Source organism: Vulpes vulpes, chromosome 14, assembly GCF_048418805.1.
Source record: "Vulpes vulpes isolate BD-2025 chromosome 14, VulVul3, whole genome shotgun sequence".
Taxonomy (NCBI): domain Eukaryota; kingdom Metazoa; phylum Chordata; class Mammalia; order Carnivora; family Canidae; genus Vulpes; species Vulpes vulpes.
Window position 1 is genome coordinate 106,786,800 of NC_132793.1, and position 22,277 is coordinate 106,809,076.

Genomic DNA, 22,277 nt, shown 5'->3' on the forward strand with positions numbered 1-22,277 from the left:
AAATAACTGGAGCAGCTCCCCCGTGGGCAGCACCAGGCCAAGGCCTGACTTCCACCACAAGGGCATCCTGAGCAGCACATCTCCTGTTCTCTGGCCTCCCAACCCAGAGCCTGGCACAGAAGCAGGAAAAGGGTTTATTAAGGAATAAAAATCTAAAAATATGTCCAAGGAGCAGCCAGCCCCAGAGCCCAGAGAGGGGAGACCTGCTGTTTGTTACTGAGTACACATGTTGACTCAGACACAGACGGTCACTTTACTTTCCAGATGACTTAACAAAACCTCCAATAGACCAAAACATCTCCATTTCACAGGTCAGAACCCTGAGGCTGTTAGGCAGCAGGGGTTGTGCCCATGCCCTGATCAAGGTGGAGTGAATTGATTCTATGAGGTGACAGGTGGGGTTGGGAGGTGTACTGGACTGAACTTCATACCTTGCACACTGGAGACCACTCAGGTCCTCCAGGGAACAGGGGTCACAACCATGTCATACAATCACCTTCACGTGCACTTCAGGGAGAAAGGCAGAGCTCCTCCTCATTCAGGTTTGAATCCTGCAGCAGCCCTACAAAGCCTCATGGCGGGCCGAGCTGTGGGTGAGGACGATGTGAACCACACACACATAATAGTGTCTAACAGAGTGAATGCTATGACGCAAGGGTGGGAAGCCATGAAGGGGTCTCTGAGAGCCTTTCAGCAAGACAGAGAGGGAAACAGGTGCTTCCCAGGCAGGGAACAGCATGGACAAAGGCCTGGGGTGGGAAAGGCTGGAGGTGCTTGGAGAATGTGGCCAGGCAGCGCTGGTGGAGGGAGGAAGCTGGCTCACTGCAGCTGGATGAACCACAGCAGCCAGAACACGGCAGAGGGAACGGGTCATGAGGATGGGGAGCAGTGGGACCCAACAGCAGCTGCCGGAAGGAATGGAGTCCAGGGGGTGGGGGCTGAGGCCTCCGATTTCTCCAGGATACTGGGCTGGTGACTTGATATTGACACCCAGGCCGCCTCCAGCTCCTTTGTGGGAAGAGGCAGGAAACCCAGTAGAGAACAAACAGTCTCTGGGATTAGGGATTCGGTAACTTTCTGAGGTCATTGCTAAGTGGGCAGCTGGACTCATCAGGAGAGAGAGGCAGCAGGAGGATGTGACTCTGGGCAGTGGGGGAGTCTGGTCCTGGACTCACTGGGCAGCCTCTGGGGGACACTTGTCTGCCTGTGGAGATGGCTTAAGGGGGGAACGAGCTTGCACCCCTCAGTTACAGAGAAGGAAACTGAGGCCCAGAGAAGGTTGGTGACTTGCCTGAGGAATGACCAGGAATGACACGCCCCCCCACCCACTCCTGAAGCCCCTCAGCCCAGGCCCATTCACTCCTTTCAAGGAGCAGGTCTGGGCACCGCCGTGTGCCAGCCTGGAGACAGCTATGAGAAACAGGTGCGGCTGCATCCTGGGAGCCCCCAGCCAGGGAGGGGGGGTGGGCAGGCAGGTGCCCAGGACCAGCCAGGGGGCCAGGGGCAGCTCTTTTCAGCTTCTGGTATCAACACCAGCTCCCCTCATCTCAGCCCAGGCAGGCCCCGAGGGCACCCTAGACCCCCACCCCTGTCACCCCATGGCTGCACTGCGCTGTCTCCACACCCTAAGGGCCCCCTCGGGAAGCTGTCCCTGATCCCTGGTTCAGGCTGGCACATCCTCCCGCCCATGTCGTGTGTCATGGTCTGGAACGTCACCTCTGTCCCGAGAACAGCAGGATCTCAGCAGAGGTGGGAGGGTCATGAGGCCCTCTTAGGCCCAGCCGGCACTGGGTGTCCAGCACCTACAGGGCACCCGGGGTCCTCCATGTGAGCAGCAGAGGAAGAAGCAGAGGAAGAGCCCTGGGCGCATGCCTCCAGGGGGTGGCGGGGCCCAGGGACACGATGTCACTCTGGAGTTTGCTCCTGGAGCCTTGGGGCAAGAGTCCGGGAGCCTCCCCAAGGGCTGGTGTGACGGCAGCCCCCTCCCCAGGAGAGCCTGCGGGCCTATGCTGCCAACGTCTATACCACGGTGGTGGAGCAGCTGATGCTCCAGAAGCAGCGCAGGTTCATCGCCGTGGAGCAGGAGTACTTCCGGCTGTGGTGGGAAGGCATCGCCTCCTACAGGCAGAAACGCCAGGTACCCCCACCTGCAGGGGCCTCCTGGGGGAGGGTGGGGTGCCAGGGGCTGTGTGACTTGAAGCTCAGGCCCAGACACACTGGGCGGTTCCCAGGCTTGTTACCTCAGGTTTGTGCTCAGACCCTTTCCCCAGGACAGGTTGGGGGTTTTTTGGTTTGTTTTCTTTTGTTTTGTTTGTTATAAATGTATTTTTTATTGGTGTTCAATTTGCCAACATATAGAATAACACCCAGTGCTCATCCCGTCAAGTGCCCCCCTCAGTGCCCGTCACCCAGTCACCCCACCCCCCACCCACCTCCCCTTCCACCACCCCTAGTTCGTTTCCCAGAGTTAGGAGTCTTTCATGTTCTGTCTCCCTTTCTGATATTTCCCACTCATTTTTTCTCCTTTCCCCTTTATTCCCTGTCACTATTTTTTATATTCCCCAAATGCATGAGACCATATAATGTTTGTCCTTCTCTGATTGACTTATTTCACTCAGCATAATACCCTCCAGCACCATCCACGTCGAAGCAAATGGTGGGTATTTGTCGTTTCTAATGGCTGAGGAATATTCCACTTACACATAGACCACATCTTCTTTACCCGTTCATCTTTCAATGGACACCGAGGTTCCTTCCATAGTCTGGCTATTGTGGACACCTGCACCCCGATGTTTATAGCAGCAATGTCCACAATAGACAGGTTGGGTTTTAATCAGCCTCGTGGTGATTGGTGTAAAGTGTCAGCCTGGCAAGCCAACCGGGCACTCAGCTGGTGCTGAATGGGGTCACTTCTGACCTCAGCACTCCGGAGGGGCCCTAACCCCACCTCCTGCGTCACTGACCCCACTGACCCCTGGCCCCACGGGCACGCAGCTGGCTGCCCTCCCAGGTGCCACAGTCCCTGAGTTAGTGGGCTGCAGAAGGCATCACAGGCTGCAGGAGGCATCACAGGCTGCAGGGTCACAGAGGCCTCACCCCACAGGGAGGCAGCCTGGGACCCGGCTCCGCCTCAGGCAGGGGTGCACGCTGTGAGCTGGGGGGCCCGCCTGCGCAAATGGGAGTGACCTCCCCCTCCTCGGAGTGGACAGGCCAGATGATGCAGGACAGGAACACCTGGGAGGACGCTGTGGACCTGGTCCCCTCCCTGCCATTCACCTTCCTTCAGAGCAGTCACCAATCGTGAACGTCAGGGAGGCTAGAGACGTGCCCAGGGTAGTAAAGCTGAGAAGGCAAAGCAGAGAGTCAGTCCCCCCAATCAAACTGGGGGCTCTTCACCCTGCAGCCTGTGGAATCCCGAGGAGGAGCCTCGCAATCATGGGCGCGGGCTCTGCTTCTCACACTGGATTAGCTACACTGCTGCATCCGTGTCAAATGTCCTATGTGCAGCCTTACACTATGTTACACTATGGTTATAAGCACCCTCTCCTGACAAGCACAGTGAAGGACCTGGGCCGAAGGCTGCTATGTCTAACTGGTAATTTCAAATGGTTTAGAGAAAACCCTCCCAGGGTACAAGGAGATGGGGGAGCGCTACGGCAAACAGGTGAAGAAGGTTCACAGTGAACCAATCTGCGGAAGGGCTCAGATTACCCGGGAGCCGCTTGCATACTTCTTGCAAGTCTTTCAGAAATTTCAAATTATTTCCACAGCGAAAAGGTAACAGATGTAGATACAGACATGGAGACACAGGAAAAGATAGACAAGGAGGTAGAAACAGAGGTAGAGAAAAGGTAGACATGGATGTAGAGACAGAAGTAGAGACAGAGGTGGACACAACAGAGATCAAGTACAGCCAAGGGCCAGGTGCCGGCGCGGGGGGTGGGAGGCAGTGCTGACCTGCGGCTCTTGCAGAATGAAGGCACGGGAGGACTTTGATGGAGGACACCATGAGACGCTGGAGGCATGTCCCCACAGACCCAGCCCTACTGTGGGGTTCTATCCTGGCTTCATTCTCTCTGCTTGTCACCAAGGTCCGCCATCTCCTGGCCACAAGACGCCTGGAGTTTGTCATCGGGGGCCAGGTCATGCATGATGAGACCGTGGCCCACTTTGATGACCAGATCCTACAGCTCACAGGTGAGGTCCCTCTTCCCCATCCCCCGGATCTCCTGGGGCCTCCAATCAGTCTGGGACTGGGTGTCTGAGCCCAGGTCTGAGCCCCGATTTCCCCTCTGAGCAGGACCCTGAGGCCAGTAGAAACAGGCATTGGCAAGTGGTGTCCTCCTGCCAGTGTTGCTGAGTGCAGGGGTGTGGACATGGACTAGAGACCACATGGCCTGGCGCTGTCCTGCCTCTGCCCATTCCCAATCCTGTGACCCAGGCAAGGGACGTCACCTCCCTGGGCCTCTGTTTCCTCATGACTTAAATGAGTGTGATGGCACTGCCTACGTCCCAGGGTAGTTGTGAGGATCAAATTCGGACAATTCATTAGAGCACTGGGAGTGGAGTCTGTGGTTCCCAGAAAATGAGTAGTGAGGTTAGATGCCATTGCTGCCTTCCCCACCCGTACATACAGGGCCACAGCTCCAGCACGGCCACCTTCAAGCCTTCTCTATAAGCACTGCCACCACACCCTGAGTACCTCCATCACATCACCAGCTCCACTGCCACTACCTGCATCACCGGCCAGCACCGTTCACACCGACAGCGACAACCCCCTGATCCCACGTGTTCCCCTGACGATATCAGGATCATCACTTCACCACCAGCTCTGTGACCGCACAGCCCCATCCACACTCCACGAAACCACGCCACCGCCCCTGCCATGACCATCCCCCCTCTGGGACTTTGACGGCTACCATCATTGCCCCTGCCCCTTGCTTTGAGGCACCTCTTGGCCACGACCAGCCCCCTCTCGTGCCCGCAGGGCCGGAGCATCACCCACCCGCCCTCCCGACCTCCTGCCTCTGGCTGCCTCCCACACCACCTTACTCTGGACCTGACATCTCTCTGCGGGGAGTGGCACCTGCCCGCAGCACCTGGGCGACCAGGAAATGCTGAGTGTGGCCACAGCCCCGAGGATGGCAGCCCTCCCCCCCACCGCTGAGTGGCCCGCTCACTCAGCTCCGCAGCTGGGATCCTCACCGGGGCGGGACCAGGCGCAGGCGCCCAGGGAGAGCTCCACCCCCAGGCAGTCACTGGTGCGAGAGAGCCCGGCCAGGGCTCCGGGCTGCGATGCCACCTGCAGCAGCAGAGGGAGCGGAGCGAAAGACACGTCTGAAAAAACCCGGGTTTTCCCGCCCCAGCACCCCCTCCTCGGAGCCCCTACCCCTGCGGGTACCTCTCTGCCGCAGTGCACGCTGGGGGATGTAGTCCAAAGCTCCTGCTCCTCTCTCATTGGCCAGGATGTGATCATGTGACCAAGGCGCCCTCTAGGGGTGCGGAGGAATTCAGTCCTTTACTGGGATCACAGCGCGGGGGTCGGCGGGGAGGCACGTGCGGTGGCGGCGGGGCCGGGGGCGGCGGGGCCGTGGGCGGCGGGGCCGAGCCGAGCGGCTCTACACCTGCCGAGGCTCAGGGGCGGCTGCGCCCGATCCTCCCAGTAACGGAACACCGTGCCACGAACAGTTAGCACTTCTGTTCACTGGTCTCCTCTTCATTGGAGTCAGGATGCTTGTGCTGGAGGGCCCGGGACCCTGAGCAGCAGCGACTTGACACGTCTTGACCTAAGCACGTCCCATTTACTACACTAGCTGGGATCGGTTTGGAGTCTGGGCAGCTGCTTCATGTTTCCCTGGGTCTCCTGCGCCTCCCCTCCAGGCCCCAAAGGGTGGCCCAGCTCCAGGCATCACATCACCATGTATCCACACTCAAGGCAAGAAAAGAGACGAAGGGTCTTCGTCCTGACTCCCTCTTTTTTTTTTTTTTTAAATTTTTTTATTTATTTATGATAGTCACACAGAGAGAGAGAGGGGTAGAGACACAGGCAGAGGGAGAAGCAGGCTCCATGCACCGGGAGCCCGACATGGGATTCGATCCTGGGTCTCCAGGATCGCGCCCCGGGCCAAAGGCAGGCGCCAAACCGCTGCGCCACCCAGGGATCCCCTGACTCCCTCTTTTTAATGCAGGTGGGAAATCTTTCCCAAAAGCAGACCAGGCTTAACACACCCATCTTTTGGGCTCCACCCGTGGTCCATGCCCACCTCGAGATTCCAGACAGGCTGAGAATGCAAGTATCTGGCAGAAGGGAATAAGCTTGTATTGAGCAGCTGAGTCCATGACAATCCATCCCTTGGGGTGCACATGGCACCCCCTGAACAAAATAAGGATTCTGTGAGTGGACGGGAAGGGGCCACTGAACAGGCATCGTCAGGCGTGGCCTGCTCTGGCTCCCTGTCTGTGGAGAGGGCTGTTCCTCAAGCTGCCTGCCCTCAATGCAGTGATGCTATTGACCATTCCCTCATAATCCCAGGCCCCACAATCCCCAGGTCTTCCCTCCCACTGCTGCTCCTTCCTGGTCTCCTCTGCTTCCTACACACCCACCCTCTGCCTCCTTCCCCTGCTGACCCAGGCCACCAGTAGCTCCACACCAGGTCTATGCCCCCTGGCTAGTCCTCATACCCTCCTGCATGAATCAACCAGGACTTCCTAGCCACCCACACCTGCCAGCAGGCACCCCTCCTGACTTGGCCTGGCCTCTGGTTTGATCATGACTCTTTCCCACAACCTGGGGTCCTGTGGGCCAGCGCCAGCGTCCCCAAGCCTGGGAGTGAGTAATGAGAGGCAGTGTGACATTCTCTTACTCCAGGAGACCTGGTTTCTCTCCTTCAAATGCAGACTGGAGCCCAGGCCCTGGGTTTGCTGACATAGCCCCATAGGTGGGAGACCTGGGGAACAAAAATAAATGTCTGGCATTAGTCTGGAATTTCTTTCCCCTGCAGCACTCAACCTGACATCAGACTCATGGGGTGGCTCTACAGTCGTGAATGAGTACATGGAACATCGGGTGATCCTGCTGTGGCACTCTCTGTGTTAGGCCCTCTTGCAGCACACCCCAGGATGGCACTCCAGCCCCCTGGAAAGGCAGGGGCCCTGAGTGAGCAGGTGGGGAGGGACCACCCTCCTGTCACCAGCAAGGCAGGGCTCTCTTTGCAGAAGGACACGGCTTCCTGTACAAAACCTTTGGGATCCGGCCGAGGTTCTCCTGGCAAATCGACTCCTTTGGTGCATCTGCCACGACCCCCACCCTCTTTGCCCTGGCGGGCTTCCATGCCCACGTCATCTCCCACATCGACTATGCTCTGAAGGACACCATGCAGAACTCGCAGGTGAGCCGTGAGCCACATCCGCTGCTGCCTCTCACCCCTGGTCCTTCCCTCTGTGTGCAGGGCACGTTACCAAGCCCCTGCTGTAGCGAGTATCGTGTCCGGGATTACTCGGGTAATAACGCTCTGGGACAAATGCTAGCTGCGGCCCGCAGCGGTAGACAAAGGTGCAGGTGGGCTCTAGCTGGGCAAGAGGAGAACATGGTCCTGAGCCCCACCTCATGCCACGCTGTGCGTAGAGTTCACTTCCCATGTCAGCTTCTTTCTGCCGCTGCTGACTCTGTGAGCTGCGTGGGGCCCTCCCCATTCCTCCCATGCAGAAACCGAGTCCCGGGGGACTCAGGGAACGTGTGCATCGTCCCAGAGCCAGTGCCTAATAGAACCAGGATTTCCTCCTGCTTTGTAACCCTGAGCAGGTCCCAGTCATGAGAGCAATGAAGAAACAGACCAGAGGATTAGTGAGAGGTGAGCGGCTCCTGTGCCAGGAGGTCGTCAAGCAGAGCCAGAATGAGCTTCGCTGGCAGGCCTTGGTAGAGAGGGTCCTTCCCTGGGGCGGGGGGTAGGGGTGGGGGGCAGTGAGCAAGCAGGCTGGCTCCGACTAGAGGGCAATTTCCACAAACATGGGTGTCTTTGGGGGGTCAGAGGGAATCTAGAGGAGGCAGTAGAGGGGATGGCCCCTGGAACCACTGAGGGAGACCCAAGTGGAGCTGGGGGAGGCAGAACCAGGGCCACCGTATTGCCCCTGGACCATCACTCTGTTCCCTCCGGGTTTGCAGAGGCTGCAGTTTGGGTGGCGAGGTTCCCCATCCCTGTCAGCTCAGCAGGAAATCTTCACGCATGTCTTGGACCAGTACAACTACTGCTCGTGAGCACCTTCCTGGGGAGCCCTGTTCTTAAAAAAAAAAAAAAAAAAAAAAAAAAAAAAAAAAAGATTTTATGTATTTATTCATGAAAGACAGAAAGAGAGAGAGGCAGAGACAGAGACAGAGGCAGGCTCCATGCAGGAAGCCAGATGTGGGCCTTGATCCCGGGACCGCAGGATCATGCCCTGAGCCAAAGGCAGATGCTCAACCGCTGAGCCACCCAGGTGCCCCCTGTTCTATGTAGTCTCCCTGTATTACCTGAGAAACGACTCACCCTCCCATCCACCCTCTTGGGAGTTGATCTAGCTTACACAAAGAGAAACTGAGGCAGGGTCACTCAGCCAGGATCCCAGGGTCAGGTTGGTTTGGACAGCCTGTTCCGAGGCCTCTACATCATGGGTGCAGCCAGGCTGTGGGCTCCTGGGTCCAACCCACTCTGGCCCTTTACCTGGGAGGCTATGGGTAAGCCGGCTCCCTGTCCTTGAACAGGGGAGATAGCAGGCAAGGTGAATGACTGCAGGACCTGGCATTTGCTTCTGTCAGGTCCACTCTGTGCCAGGCAAGGTCTCCAGGGTTTTCCACTGATGTTCTTCATTGATTCTTCATGACAACCATCAGGACATTTATGGATGAGGAGACAGAGGCTCTGAGGATCCAAGTGGCCACTCCTGGAGGCTGGCATGGGGTACCCCTATGTCACCTCATACTGCCCTGAGTGAGGCAGTGAGGACCCCCACAGTTGATCGTAGGGTCTGTGTCATGAGACCGAATTAGAGCCTGAGACAAAAGGGAAAATCTGAATACTGCCCTTGCGCTTGGGGGAATGTTGGTATTCTATTCATCACCATTTGTTTTGCATTAATTCTGAGTTTTGAAATATGACACTGACTTATCTCTATGTCACCTCCTGAGACTGGGCTCCCCCTTACAGTTCGTGCCCCCAGGGCACTGTGCCTCACTGCCTCACCTGCTCCAGCCCTGCTCCAGGCTTTGGACTCGGGTCTGAGGGCACCGTGGTGGCCCCAAGGTCCAGAGATCAAAGGACTCTTCGAGATCGCCAGTGGGAATGCAGTGGGAATGCAGACTGTGGGCTCCATGGAGCGGGGGAGGCAGTGTGGGCCCAGGGAAGGGGCCGTGTTCCAGGCCCCATAGCTGGCAAACTGTGACACATGAATTTGAGCCCCATCTGTCAGCAGAGCTCTTGTCAGCCACCACTGACCTGCCCATCACACAGGGGTAAGAAGGAGGCCTGAGCGCCGGTCTGTACACCCTGAGCTGCCCTGTGGTCTGGCCGCACCTGCCTGTCCTCCTGGACCCCGAGCTGGCTCCCCTCTCAGGGCGGGGCTCCGCTAACGCTTCTCTCCCCTACAGGGAAGGCTTTAACTGGGACAGCACTGCTGTCTTCCCAGAGCCACCCCCAAATAGGATATACCCGAACATGATGGAGCCTGTCACTCAGAACATCAGAGACTATATCGTGGCCCTAGTGAAAAATGTGAAGGCGTGGACCACCTGGTTCCGGACACCGCACCTCCTCTGGCCCTGGGTTAGGCGGGATCCCAGGCCTCAGTGTCCTGACCACAGCCCTGGATTCCTGTCCAGTCTCACCCAACCACATTCTTTCCAAAAAAGTGGGAGGGCCATTGATGGGGGTTGAGAAGGGGCCACTCTGCCTGGGCTGGGCTCAGCCTATTTGGGGAGCCAGGAATTTCAGGAAAGCCATCGGAGCGGGCAGGGTGCTGCTATTGTGCGGGCCATAATTCGAGGCGCCCAGGTGACCCATGTGAACAACTTCACCAGGCTCAGGCTTCGACTACTGTCAACAACTGCCGGCCTCACCTCCTCCCAGCCAGACCCCTATCACTCACATGTGTTCTACAAAACTTCATTTCCTATCTTACTCTCCATGGCAAACTTTCAACAAGGACAATTTAGAGTTACCGTGACTGTTTGGGGCGGGGGGGTGTCTTGTTTTAATGCTACAACTCTCGCTTTTTTATTGAGATAAAGTTCACATATCACAGTGTATTAGTTTTAGGCATGCAACATAAGCATTCCATTTTTGTCTATGTTGCAAAATGATCCCCACTGTAAGTCTACTTAACATCCATCAACATACACAGTTACAAAGTATTTTTCTTGGAATGGGTGCTTTTAAGATCTATTCTTTTAGCAACTTTCAAATACATAATACAGTATAATTAACTAGTCACCATGCTGTATGTTACATCCCCAGAACTTACTTATCTTCAAACTGGAAGTTTGTACCTTTTGACTCCTTCACCCATTTCACCCACTCCCCATCCCTAATTCCACCTGTAAGTGAGATCACATGGCATTTGTCTGTCCTTGTCTGCCTTATATTACAGAGCATACTGCTGTCAAGTTCCATCCGCCTTGTCCCAAAACTGAGATTTCCTCCTTTCTTTGCTGAACATGATTGCCTTGCATATATGCACCACATCTTCCTTATCCACTCATCCACAGATGGACACTCAGGTTGTGTCCAAATCTTGGCTATTGTGAATAATGGGGTAAAAGAACATGAAGAGAGGCGACAGGGTGGCTCAGTGGTTTAGGGTTTGCCTTTGGCTCAGGTCATGATCTCAGAGTCCTGGGATCAAGTCCTGCATCAGGTCCCCACAGGGAGCCTGCTTCTCCCTCTGCTTGTGTCTCTGCCTCTGTGTGTGTGTGTGTCTCTCTCTCGTGAATAAATAAATAAATAAATAATCTTTTTTTAAGGGAACATAGAGGAGCATGGAAATGAACATGGGGGTGCATACATCTTTTCAAATTAGAGTTCTCAGTTCCCTTGGGTAAATACTAAGACTCGGATTGCTGGATCATAAAGTCGTTCTATTTTTCAGTTTTTGAGGGACCTCTGTACTGTTGTCTGTAGTGGCTACACCAATGCACAGTCCCACCCACACCTTTGCCAACACTTGTTCTTTTTAGTTGTTCTGACAGAAGCCATTCTGATGGCTGTCAGGTGATATCTCATTATGGATTTACTTTGCATTTCCCTGAATGGTGAGTGATGTGGATGGAGCATCTTGTCATGCAACTGTTGTCCATTTGGAGGTTTTCTTTGGAACAATGTCTATTCAGGTGTTCTGTTTTTAAATGGTTTTTTGCTTTTGGGTATTGAGTTGTATGCGTTCTTAGATGTTATGTATATTAATTCTTTATCAGGTATTTGATTTTCAAATATGATTTCAAATATTTTCTCTCATTCATTAGGTTGTCATTTCATCTTATCAGTGGTGTCCTTGCAACACAGAAGCTTTTTTTATTTTTATTTTTATTTTTTTAAAAGATTTTATTTATTTATTCATGAGAGAAACACACACACAGAGCATGACGTGGGACTCCATCCCAGGTCTCCAGGAGCACACCCTTGGCTGGCGCTAAACCGCTAAGCCACTCGGGCTGCCCAGAAGCTTTTTTTTTAATGTTTAGTTTTGCTTTTGTTGGTTTTACTGTTGGTGTAAAATTGAAAAAAAAATTATCACTAGACAGATGTCAAGGAATTTTCCCCTTCTGTTTTCTTCTAATAGTTTTATGGTTTTAGGTGTTACATTCAAACCTTCAATCCAGGGCAGCCTGGATGGCTCAGCAGTTTAGCCCTGCCTTCAGCCCAGGGCGTGATCCTGGAGACCTAGGATCAAGTCCTGGGTCAGGCTTCCTGCATGGAGCCTGCTTCTCCCTCTGCCTGTGTCTCTGCCTCTCTCTCTGTGCTTCTCATGAATAAATAAATAAATAATTTTTTAAAAAATCTTCAGTCCATTTTGAGTTAGTGTGTGTGGTGTATGATACATTTCATAATTTTGCATGTGGCTGTCCAGCTTTCCCAACACCATTTATTGGAGAGACTGTCCTTTCCCCTGTGTATACTCTTGGCTCCTCCATTTCAAATTATCTGACCATATATGCGTGGGTTTATTTCTGGGCTTTTTATTCTGTTTTGTTGATCTCTATGTATGACTTTATGCAGATACCATTTGGTACTGATTACCATGATTTTACAACGTAGTTTGCGATCAGAGAGTGTGATGCCTCCAGCTTTGTTCTTTCTCAAAATTGCTTTGGCTCTTCAGGATCTTTTGTGGTTCCATGCAAATTTGAAGATTGTTCTATTTCTGTGAAATATGCCATTTAAATTTTAACAGGGATTTAACTGAATATGTAGATTGCTTTGAGTGGTAGGGACATTTTAACAATATTAATGCTTCCCCTCCATGAGCACAAGATATCTTTCTATCATCTGTGGCTTCTTCAGGTTCTTTCATCAATGTCTTACAGTTTTCAGCATACAGGTCTTTCATCTCCTTGGTTAAATTTCTCCCTAGGTATTTTATTCTTGGGATGCAATTATACATGGGATTGTTTTCTTAATTTCTCTATCCGATAGTTGATTATTAGCATACAGAAATGGAACTGATTTTTGCATGTTGATTTTTTATCCTGCCACTTGACTGAATTTGTTCATTAGTTCTAAGCATGTCTCAGTGGAGTCTTTCAGGTTTTTTATATACCATGCCATCTTCAAATAGTGACATTTATTTCTTCCTTTCCCATATGGATGCCCTTTGCTTCTTTTCCTTGCCTACTTGCTCTGGCGAGGCCTTCCAATGCAATGTTGAGTAAATGTGGACAACATGGGTATCCTTGTCTAGTTCCTAATCTCAGAGGAAAACCTTGCAGCTCCCCACCATGGAGTATGGTGCCAGATTTGGGGTTGTCATAAGCAGCCTTTCTTATATTGAGGCATGTTCCCTCTACGCTCACTTTTTGAGAGTTTTTATCATAAATGGCTGTTGAATATTGTCAGTTGCTCTTTCTGCATCTGGAAGAGCATCATAAAAGTTTTATCCTTCATTTTATTAATGTGATGCATCCTGTTGGTCCATTTGTGGATGTCAAACCATCCTTGATTCCCTGAAATAAGTCCTACTCTATCATGGCATATGATCTTTCTGACAGGTTGTTGACTTCAGTTTGCTAATAACTGTTGAGGATTGTTGCATCTGTGTCCATCAGGGACATCAGCCTCTAATTTTCCTTTATGTGGTTTTAGTAACAGGATAATGTTATTTCTGGAATATGAGTTTGGAAATGTTCCCTATTTTTCTATAACTTTGGAAGAGTGTGAGAAGGATAGGTATTAATTCTTCTATAAATGGTAGAATTCACATAATAATTGGCCTGTTGAGATTTCTATTTTTTCTTGATTCCAGTCTTGGTAGATAGATTATTAGGAATTTATCCATGGTGTTTGACTTTATCTCTTTTTTTTTAAGATTTTACTTATTTATTCATAAGAGACACAGAGAGAGGCAGAGAAATAGGCAGAGAGAGAAGCAGGCTCCCTGTGGAGAGCCCAATGCAGGACTCAATCCCAGGACCCCGGGATCACAACCTGAGCCAAAGGCAGATGCTCAACCACTGAGCCACCCAGGTGCCCTGACTTTATCTTTTTGTTTTGTTTTGTTTTTGACTTTATCTTTTTGAAAGTGAGTTCAAGGTCAGTAAATGTGAGTTGTGGCTGTCATCACTGTCATTCATAATTATCATATCATTAAAATTAATGATGTCGAAAATTAGAAATATAGGTATGTGTTAAGAAAAGCCCAGGAGTGAAATAAGTTAGACAGACAAATGCCCATCCTATGTATTCTCACACATATGTGGGATCTAAGAAAACCAGACTGATGAAAATAGGGATTAGATTTATAATTGCCAGAGGTGTGCGGGTGGGGAGGTGGGGGAATTGGGTGATGGTGTTCAAAAGGTACAAACATCCAGTTATAAGATAGACAAGTACTTAAGATGTAAAATGTGATGAAAGAAGGAAGGAAGGAAGGAAGAAAGGAAGGAAGGAAGGAAGGGAGATGGACACAAGGATGTACTCGGGAGCTGGTGGGGCCTCTCCCAGGCAGAGCGGAGGGCCCTGGATGGCCGAGGGGGGCCGCTCCGCCTGGACTGGGTTCAGCCCCGCAATCACGGGGGTCGCGCTATGGCCCGGCCTGCAGGACTGTGACAAGCAGTTCTTCAACGCGTTGCTGCAGTTCTCCAACATGGACCCGCTGCTGGACTTCATCAACAGTAACTCGCCCAAGCTCGGCATCTCCGTGGAGTACGCCAGGCTGGCCGACTACTTCGCGCCGGTGCAGGCTCCCAACTGTCACATGGCGCGTCCACACCCACGGGGACTTCCTGCCCTATTCCTGAGGTAGGAGCCTGGGCAGGTTGAGATGCAGATCTGGTGCCGAGGAGGGTGCCCACCTCCGTGTCTGCTCTGCCCTGCCCTGCTGATGGAGCTGGTGAGGGTCCCTGGGGCTGAGATGATCCCTGCCCCCACCCCGACCGACATCCTAGCTGCCTCCACACTTGTGCCCATCACGTTGAACCTCTTGCTATTGGCTGCACACAATAGTTTCCAGCTGAGAGTGCTCCACTCCCACTACCCCTATTCTTCCACCTAAATCCTACTTATCTTGCAATGTCACCTTCTCCTTTCCTGACATCAGGCCTAGATCAGGTGGGTTCTTGGTGTCCCGATGGTTATCTTTCATAGTATTTTCAAAATTGTTGGGGAGCCCCACCTGCTTCATGCCTATGTTATTGAGGCAGGGACTGTGCTGGCTCTAGACAGTACAGCCCAAGGGTGAAAGGGACCAGTCTTGGAGTGAGCCTACTCCCTGGCTGCATGCAAGTCCTGGAACCAAACTGTGTCAATAAAATGGAGAGGTTCATGGTGCTCAATCCATTGAGTTGTAAAAATGAAATGAGGCAAGAAAAGCCCTTAGCCTAGGGTCTGCCACAGAAGAAGGGCAAGGAGATATAGCCATTCACAGTTGTGTCATCCCTAGTCCTGTTGGGACAGGTCCTGCCATGCAAATGATCGGTCCATCCCTGTGAGGAGGCTAACTGAGGGCCTGCAGGGTGCTGTGAAGGCAGCCTAGCAGCACTACTCCCAGGCCTGTCCCAACCCATCCCCCATGCTAAGCTCCCTGCACACCCCAGCTCCCTGTCCACAGTCCAAGCTAGAATTAGAATCTAGATCTAGAATTAGATCAAGAACAGCATGACACAGAGCTGAGGGAGCAGAGAACACCATCCTCACCCCACCCCTGTCCTGGCAAATCACTGGGGAACAGTGTTGACCAAACCATTGACCTTCTAACATCTTTATTGCATAAAATGGGAGAGCCCTGGAAGGGTTTCTGTGGTCCTGCTCTGCTCCTGACAGAAGGAGAAGCCAAGGGGATGTGGGGATGCAGTGAGGTAGAGTGGTAAGGGGCCAGGACAGCTTAGGGAGCTGATGTAGCCTCTACTCCCAGCCAGCTACCCCCAGTAGGCCATGGGCTAGTTGGAAAGGTTGCTTAGGACAGGAGGGTTGAGATGTGTGGCCATACCAATCAGACAGGTGGAAAACCAAGGCTTGGAGGGGCCCTCGCATGCTGAATGTTCACCAGAAAAATGTCTGGAGGGGAGTCTGGTCTGCAACACTGACCAGCAGCCAGAGTGCCTGAGGAGGGCCAGCCAGGCAGTGGCTCAGACCCATACCTGGGTTCGGATCACAGTCCCTTTCCTCACAAACTGTGTGGTTTGAGGCAAGTGATGTTACCTTTATGAGCCCAGTTTTGTCATCAATGAAGCGGGTTCTCGAAGGTTTGTGGGGACAGCCATAGGAAGTAGCAGTGTCCACTGCCTCAACCTTGGTGTCCCGCCCACACCCTAGGGTGTGGGCGGGACACTTGTAGAAGGACTCCTCAGCTTCCATTTGCTTATCTTCCCATTTCCTTCCCCTTCCAAAGAGATGCTATGGTGGGCCCTGATACAGGTGGATCTGGACAGGCACTGCCCTGGTTTGCCCATAAGTTGATTTGTTGTCTGTGTGGTGAGAATGTGGGGCTTAATTATTCTGAGAACAGGACAATTTAGACCTTGTGGACGGAGAGCTGGCTAGTGCTGGAGGTAAGAGGATATCCTTCAGTGTGAGTATGGTTACAGAGAAGATGGGAGGAGCTACTTTGATGGATCACAGGGGCCTTAGAGCTGAGGCTGTGGAGAGCCCCTGCCTGACCAGGACACTCAGCCTGCTGGAGGGGCTGTGGACAGCACGTCCACCTGACCCCATGGCCTGCGGCCTTTCCCCGGGCCCGTGGGGCTACCCTTCCTGGTGTCCTCAGGCCGTGTGGGGAAGGTCAGGGAATGGGGACACAGGCCAGCCTGGGAGGAGGCAGGGGACGAGAACAGTGGGAAGAGTCAAGCAGCTTGTGAGACCCAGCCAGGGCCTGGGGAGGCACCCCGCACCCCCTCCTCTCACCAGAGCCCCGAACAGGCGTCATCCTCTGGGTGCAGGTCAGCACAGCAGCCAGGGGATCCCTCAGTTCTCCCCCATTCCAGCTCCCTGGGCTGCCAGTGGAACCCCACTGATTGCAGGCTTCCCTGAGTCATAGGCAAAGGCCTCTGCCAGCACTCAGGGCACGTGCCAGCTGGTGCTGCCTGCTGGGCTCCCACCTCCCCCTGCACTCCTCAGAGGTCTCCCAGGCCCAGGCTCTTCAAATTCCCAGGTCCTCCCTGGACTGTCTCGTCCCCCATCCAGGCCTGGCCCAGCCCAGCCTGATCCTCCCACCTGCCCCAGCCCCCTCAACAGGGATCCGCGGGCCATTCTTGACCTGGCTGGACAGGAGTCTCTGGCTGCCTCTAGAGGTGACCCAAGCAGAGCCAGACCCCAGGCTCCAGTTTCCCCAGCTTTACTGGGCTTGGGGTCTGGAAGCTCCCATGCCAGGGAGACTCATGCCAACTGCCAGCTCTTCTCTCCAGATCCATTTCAGGCCTGGACGGGCTTCTACGCCTCCCGCAGTGGGCTCAAGGCGCTGGCGAGGCGAGCCAGTGCTCTGTTGTATGCCGGGGAGTCCATGTTCACACGCTACATGTGGCCTGCCCCCCACCAGCACCTGGACCCGGCCTGGGCCCTGAAGCAGCTCCAGAGGCTCCGCTGGGCAGTCTCTGAGGTAATGTCACACCTCTCAGCATGACGTCAGGTTGAAACCTCCTGTGTAGTGCACTTCCCCAGCCCCTGGTTGCTAGAGGTCGCTTTCCAGAGGAGAACACTGAGGTGGTGGGTGTGTGTGGACACTGGACCAAGGCTAGAATCACGTCCTGACAACGCTCAGCTGGTGGGTTCAGTAGGCTTTAGAGCCAAAGGGCAGAGGGTAAAGGGCAGACGGGAGAAGCGTTAGTGTCCTGTGTAGATTCAGTCCTCCTCTGCCGGTGGCTTCAGGCTCAGGACTGCCCTCTCTGAGCATAATTCCCTCCCTGGACAATGAGAAATTCATGCCCACCCCAGGGTGGCGAGGCTACCAAATGTGATAATGTACATAAGGTGCTGAGCACGGTGGCTGCCCCATAGCAAGTGGTTCCGATCTTCCGTCTCCACTTGTTCCCACTGTACAGATAGGAAAAGTGAGATCTGAGAAATCCTGTGACTTGTCATACCTAGCCAGAAAGGGTCACGCTGGACGTGACATTGGCATGCTCACCTGAGGGAGTCACTGGCAGATGTGTCACTGGGGTGAAATGGGTAGACCTTAGAGTCCTTCAGAGGGGGCTGGACAAGAGGCTTCACTGGTAGAGCCTCAGCTAATCCCAGTCCCACTCTGGTGCAGAGAACGGAGGGTGCCCAGAGCATCCCAGCAGCACTTCCCGGGAGGCTGGACAGTGGATGTGAAGCAGGGGCGGGTCCCTGACAGAAGTCTCCTCTGAGGAAAAAGAGAAAAATAATTAAAAGACCATGAGGAAAGGTTAAGGGAAATAAATGACAGCCTCAGAAGGAAAAATCTACGTTTAATTGGGGTTCCAGAGGGCGCTGAGACGGACAGAGGACCAGAAAGCATATTTGAACAAATCATAGCTGAGAACTTCCCTAATTTGGGGAGGGAAACAGGCATTCAGATCCAGGAAATAGAGAGGTCCCCCCTAAAATCAATTAAAACTGTTCAACACCTCGACATTTAATAGTGAAACTTGCAAATTCCAAAGATAAGGAGAAAATCCTTAAGGCAGCAAGAGACAAGAGATCCCTAACTTATATGGGGAGAAATATGAGATTAACAGCAGATGTCTTCACAGAGACCTGGCAGGCCAGAAAGGGCTGGCAGGATATATTCAGGGTCATAAATGAGAAGAACATGCAGCCAAGAATACTCTATCCAGCAAGGCTCTCGTTCAGAATAGAAGGAGAGATAAAGAGCTTTCAAGATAAGTAGAAACTGAAAGAATATGTGATCACCAAACCAGCTCTGCAAGAAATATTAAGGGGGACTCTGTAAAAGAAAGAGGAAGTCCAAAGATATAATCCAGAAAAACAGGGACTGAAGAGGCATTATGATGACACTAAATTAATATCTTTCAATAGTAACTCTGAACGTGAATGGGCTTAATGATCCCATCAAAAGACGCAGGGTATCTAGCCACCAACCTCTAAACCATTCATCCATCCATCTCCTTACTTACCCATCTACCCATCCCTCACCCTCGATCTATCCGTCCATCCAACCACCATCCATCCACTAATTTTGTTCATCCATCTATCTAACCACCCACAACCCATCCATCACTCACTAACCCATCCATCTGTCCATCCATCCAAGCATCCTCTATCTTTCTTGTTCATCCATTTATCCAATGACGCAACCACCAATGCTGGCCACCTGATAAGCAGGCACCATTCCGTGGGACGATTCCTCTGGGGCAGCATGACTGTTTCTCGTTGACTCTCAGGGGCCTGTTGTGAGGCCTCTGTCCCCCTCCCGTTTTGGGATCCCCACTGGCCCGTGGAAAGATCTAAGGCAGCTTTGGCTCAGGGGAGGGGCGAGTCCCAGGGGCTTTATCTGAGGCAAGTGCACCCGTGTGACCGAATGGCCTCCTGACTGTCACTGAGGCTCTGCAGAGATCACTTTGCTTCTGGTGGAGGTTGGTGCATAGAGGGCTTCTTACCGGCTTCCAGATGAGAGGACGATGCATGGGACACGTGTGCATGAAGATAATGCTGTGTCCCGTTTCTTGTCTTTGTAGAGGGAGTAACCGCACAGTGCGGGTGACCCAGGAGTTCATGGAATACCATGTCAACAATCATAGTTTGAAGGACAGCATTTCTAATAACTACATATTTACACCCACCCAGTCAGCACAGCGCCCATTGAACAGTGTGGGAATGCAGATTCTGGCGGGAAAGCTCATGCCTGAGATCCGGCAATACTTCTACAGGTGGGCTCGGGCTCCTTGGTGCTCGCCAGCAGGTGTGGGAGGAAATGAGGGTCCGTGTTTCTGCCGGATCCCTGCTCCTGGGCCCGTGCTTGGCACATGGTCCTTCTGGATGGGAGCTTAGGGCATCCTGGCTCCATCACATGTGCTGGACCTAGTACAGAGTGTCCAGGTTCAGAGCTGGGACAGAAACTCAGGGACAATGAGGGGACTCTTGTGTTTTCATGAGAGCACACACTTAAGCCATCCGGGTGAGGCACCCAGCTCCACATTATCCCAGCTCCACATTATCGGGGGGCCAGGTTCTTCCTATTATGTTGATGAGGAATGCTCCCTGCCCCCCTGCCCCCCTGCCCCCCTACCCTGGATGAGGGAAGAAAGGAAGGAGGGAGGGAGGGAAGGAGTGAAGGAGAAGGGAGAGAGAGTGAGGGGAGGGAGGGAGGGGCATTCAAAAGGAACCCAGAGCCTGAGCCACCCATTCCCTATTCTGCACCAGGAAGGTGGGGGACAGGAATCACACATATGCCATCTACTCCCGGCTCGCCCACGTGCCCCTGGCCCAGGGAGCGGAGCTGCCGTGCCGGCGCATCGAGCAGGAGTACCAGGTGGGCCCCTTGGAGCTGAACCGCGAGGCCATCCTGAGGACCAGCACCAGTCTCCACAACGAGCAGGTCCTCCACTCAGACAACAACGGCTACCAGATGCAGCGGAGAGTCTTCCAGAAATACTCGAGCAATGGCATCGCCCGGGTGTGCTCTAGGATGCCTGTTTGCTCTGTGGTCCCGGAGCGATGGGGAGTGGGGGTGGGGTTCCCTGATGGTGCTTTTCCAGAAGACAGGAGGAGGAGGCCCATTGCAGCTTCACCATGGAGCAGCGGAGGCCTCTGGACAAAACTCCAGCAGAACCCCCTTGCCCACGTGTGCCGTTAGGAGTGAGGCCCAGGCTGGGCCAACTGCAGTGTCTGAAATCCGGGGCCACCACATGCGCTGGACTGTCCCTGTCCCTGTCTGTGCCTCGATTTCCTCTTGTGGAGAATGAACGCCTCGTGTAGGGTGTTCTGAGAATCAGGTTGAGTGTGCCTGACCCATGCCAGGTGCTGCTGCAGAGACTTTCCCTGGCAGCTTCTTCCAAGCTCTGAGTGTGGCCTGAAGCCAGATGGGCTCCCACGTCCTAGGCCTCTGACCCTGTGATCCTGGACAAGCTGGGCCGGCCTCCCTATGGCTCCCTGCAGACCCAAGAAAGGGAACAAACCCAGGGCTGTGAGGGTCAGGGGGGACAATCCAGGTGAGGCCCCTGCTGGGGGCCTCCTGTGCCCTCAGTAATCAGTTCTTTTTCCTCCTGAGGGGACCCAGAGGCATGTGTCCCCACCCTGCTCTGCTTGTGAGCTCAGGGCCCTTCGTCCCTACCTGCTAGCCCTTACCTGCTGTGCAGGGGCTGCTGACAGTTCCCATGGGTCCACCCGGGACATCTGGCTCCAGCAGAGCACAGAGCCTGGGGACAGGGGCCGCTCTCCCAGAACACACATGGCCCTTTCTCTCTGGAGCAACTCTCCACCTAGCTCCCCTATCAGGCTGGACCCCACACACCCCCTCATCACTCCTGCAGGACTGTGCACAGTGTGTTTTTGGGCCCTTTGTACTGGTGGGGAAACCGAGCTTCAGTGGGCTTAGTCCCCAACTCATATGGTCAGAAGCAGTGGAGCTGGATTGGAGTGACAGTCTGTTGGTGTCCAACGTCAGAGCCTCTAACCTCTGTCTCCCTTCTCCACCCTGAGCTGGTGCTCTGTGCGTGGGGTGGAGGGTGTGGGGTGGCCAGAGGGGGACCCGGACAGAGAGGCCTTCCTGTCCTCTGCCCCGACCGCCAACCTGGCAGTTTGTGCCCACAGAATTACTACCCCATGGCTCAGTCCGCCTTCATTGAGGACGGCAGAAGCAGGCTGGTGCTGCTGTCCAAGCAGGCACACGGCGTGTCCAGCCAAGGGAACGGGCAGGTGGAGGTAGGAAGTGGGCCCTGCTGGTCACCCAGGGGTGGGAGCAGGTGGGCGGCGGGGCCGGTCAGACAGCTCTTCCCTGCAGGTCATGCTCCATCGCCGGCTTTGGAACAATTTTGATTGGGCTCTGGATTATGATCTCACCCTGAATGACACCTCTACTGTCTACCCTGTGCTCTGGCTCCTGCTGGGACCCCAGTCTCTCACCACCAGCCTGCGTCAGAGGTGTGGGCTAGCGCTGCAGCACCCACCCGTAGTGCTATTAAGAGAGCTGAATGGTAAGGGAGTGTTCACCCCAGAATGAGCCCCCCTGGCTGGGATGGACCTGGAGACCGTGTGGGCCACCATGATCTGGAAACTTTGATCAGAAAGGACCTCAGGGGTCTCTGATCCAAGCCCTCGTTTAATGTGTGGGCAAAGTGTGTGCAAATACTTTCAGGCTTCACCCAAGCTTATACATGGAGTAGCGAGCACTTCTGAGAATCACACAGATTCCTCTTTGTATCCTCTCCCTGAATATCCCTCACTTTCTGCTCTGAGGACTCTTTATCTTCCATAATATGACATGTATGGCTAGATGGCTTCACCCCTAGTAGATGAACATTAAAAGACTTGTTTTATTTGATTTCTGGGTGTGCTGTCACCAGGCAAGGTTAGTTCAAGTTCATGGTCTGATGTGCAAAATTCATGCATTGCCTCCACTCAAAATTCTTTGTTTTTTTTTTAAGACTTTCTTTATTTATTCATGATAGACACATAGAGAAA

General features: G+C 53.4%; 1 protein-coding gene across 1 annotated transcript in view; it reads left to right on the plus strand.

Moving 5' to 3' along the window:
• Window positions 1-574: 574 nt before the first annotated feature.
• Window positions 575-22,277, plus strand: part of LOC112922735 (epididymis-specific alpha-mannosidase-like) — a 46,242-nt gene continuing 24,539 nt past the window's right edge. Inside the window, 15 exon segments of the mRNA XM_072735174.1 lie at window positions 575-593; window positions 1,371-1,423; window positions 1,991-2,137; window positions 4,092-4,197; window positions 7,216-7,388; window positions 8,162-8,250; window positions 9,620-9,794; window positions 14,281-14,430; window positions 14,432-14,480; window positions 17,081-17,271; window positions 17,334-17,386; window positions 19,334-19,525; window positions 20,019-20,271; window positions 21,408-21,518; window positions 21,598-21,800. Of these exon segments, the coding sequence (XP_072591275.1) occupies window positions 575-593; window positions 1,371-1,423; window positions 1,991-2,137; window positions 4,092-4,197; window positions 7,216-7,388; window positions 8,162-8,250; window positions 9,620-9,794; window positions 14,281-14,430; window positions 14,432-14,480; window positions 17,081-17,271; window positions 17,334-17,386; window positions 19,334-19,525; window positions 20,019-20,271; window positions 21,408-21,518; window positions 21,598-21,800 (1,964 nt within the window).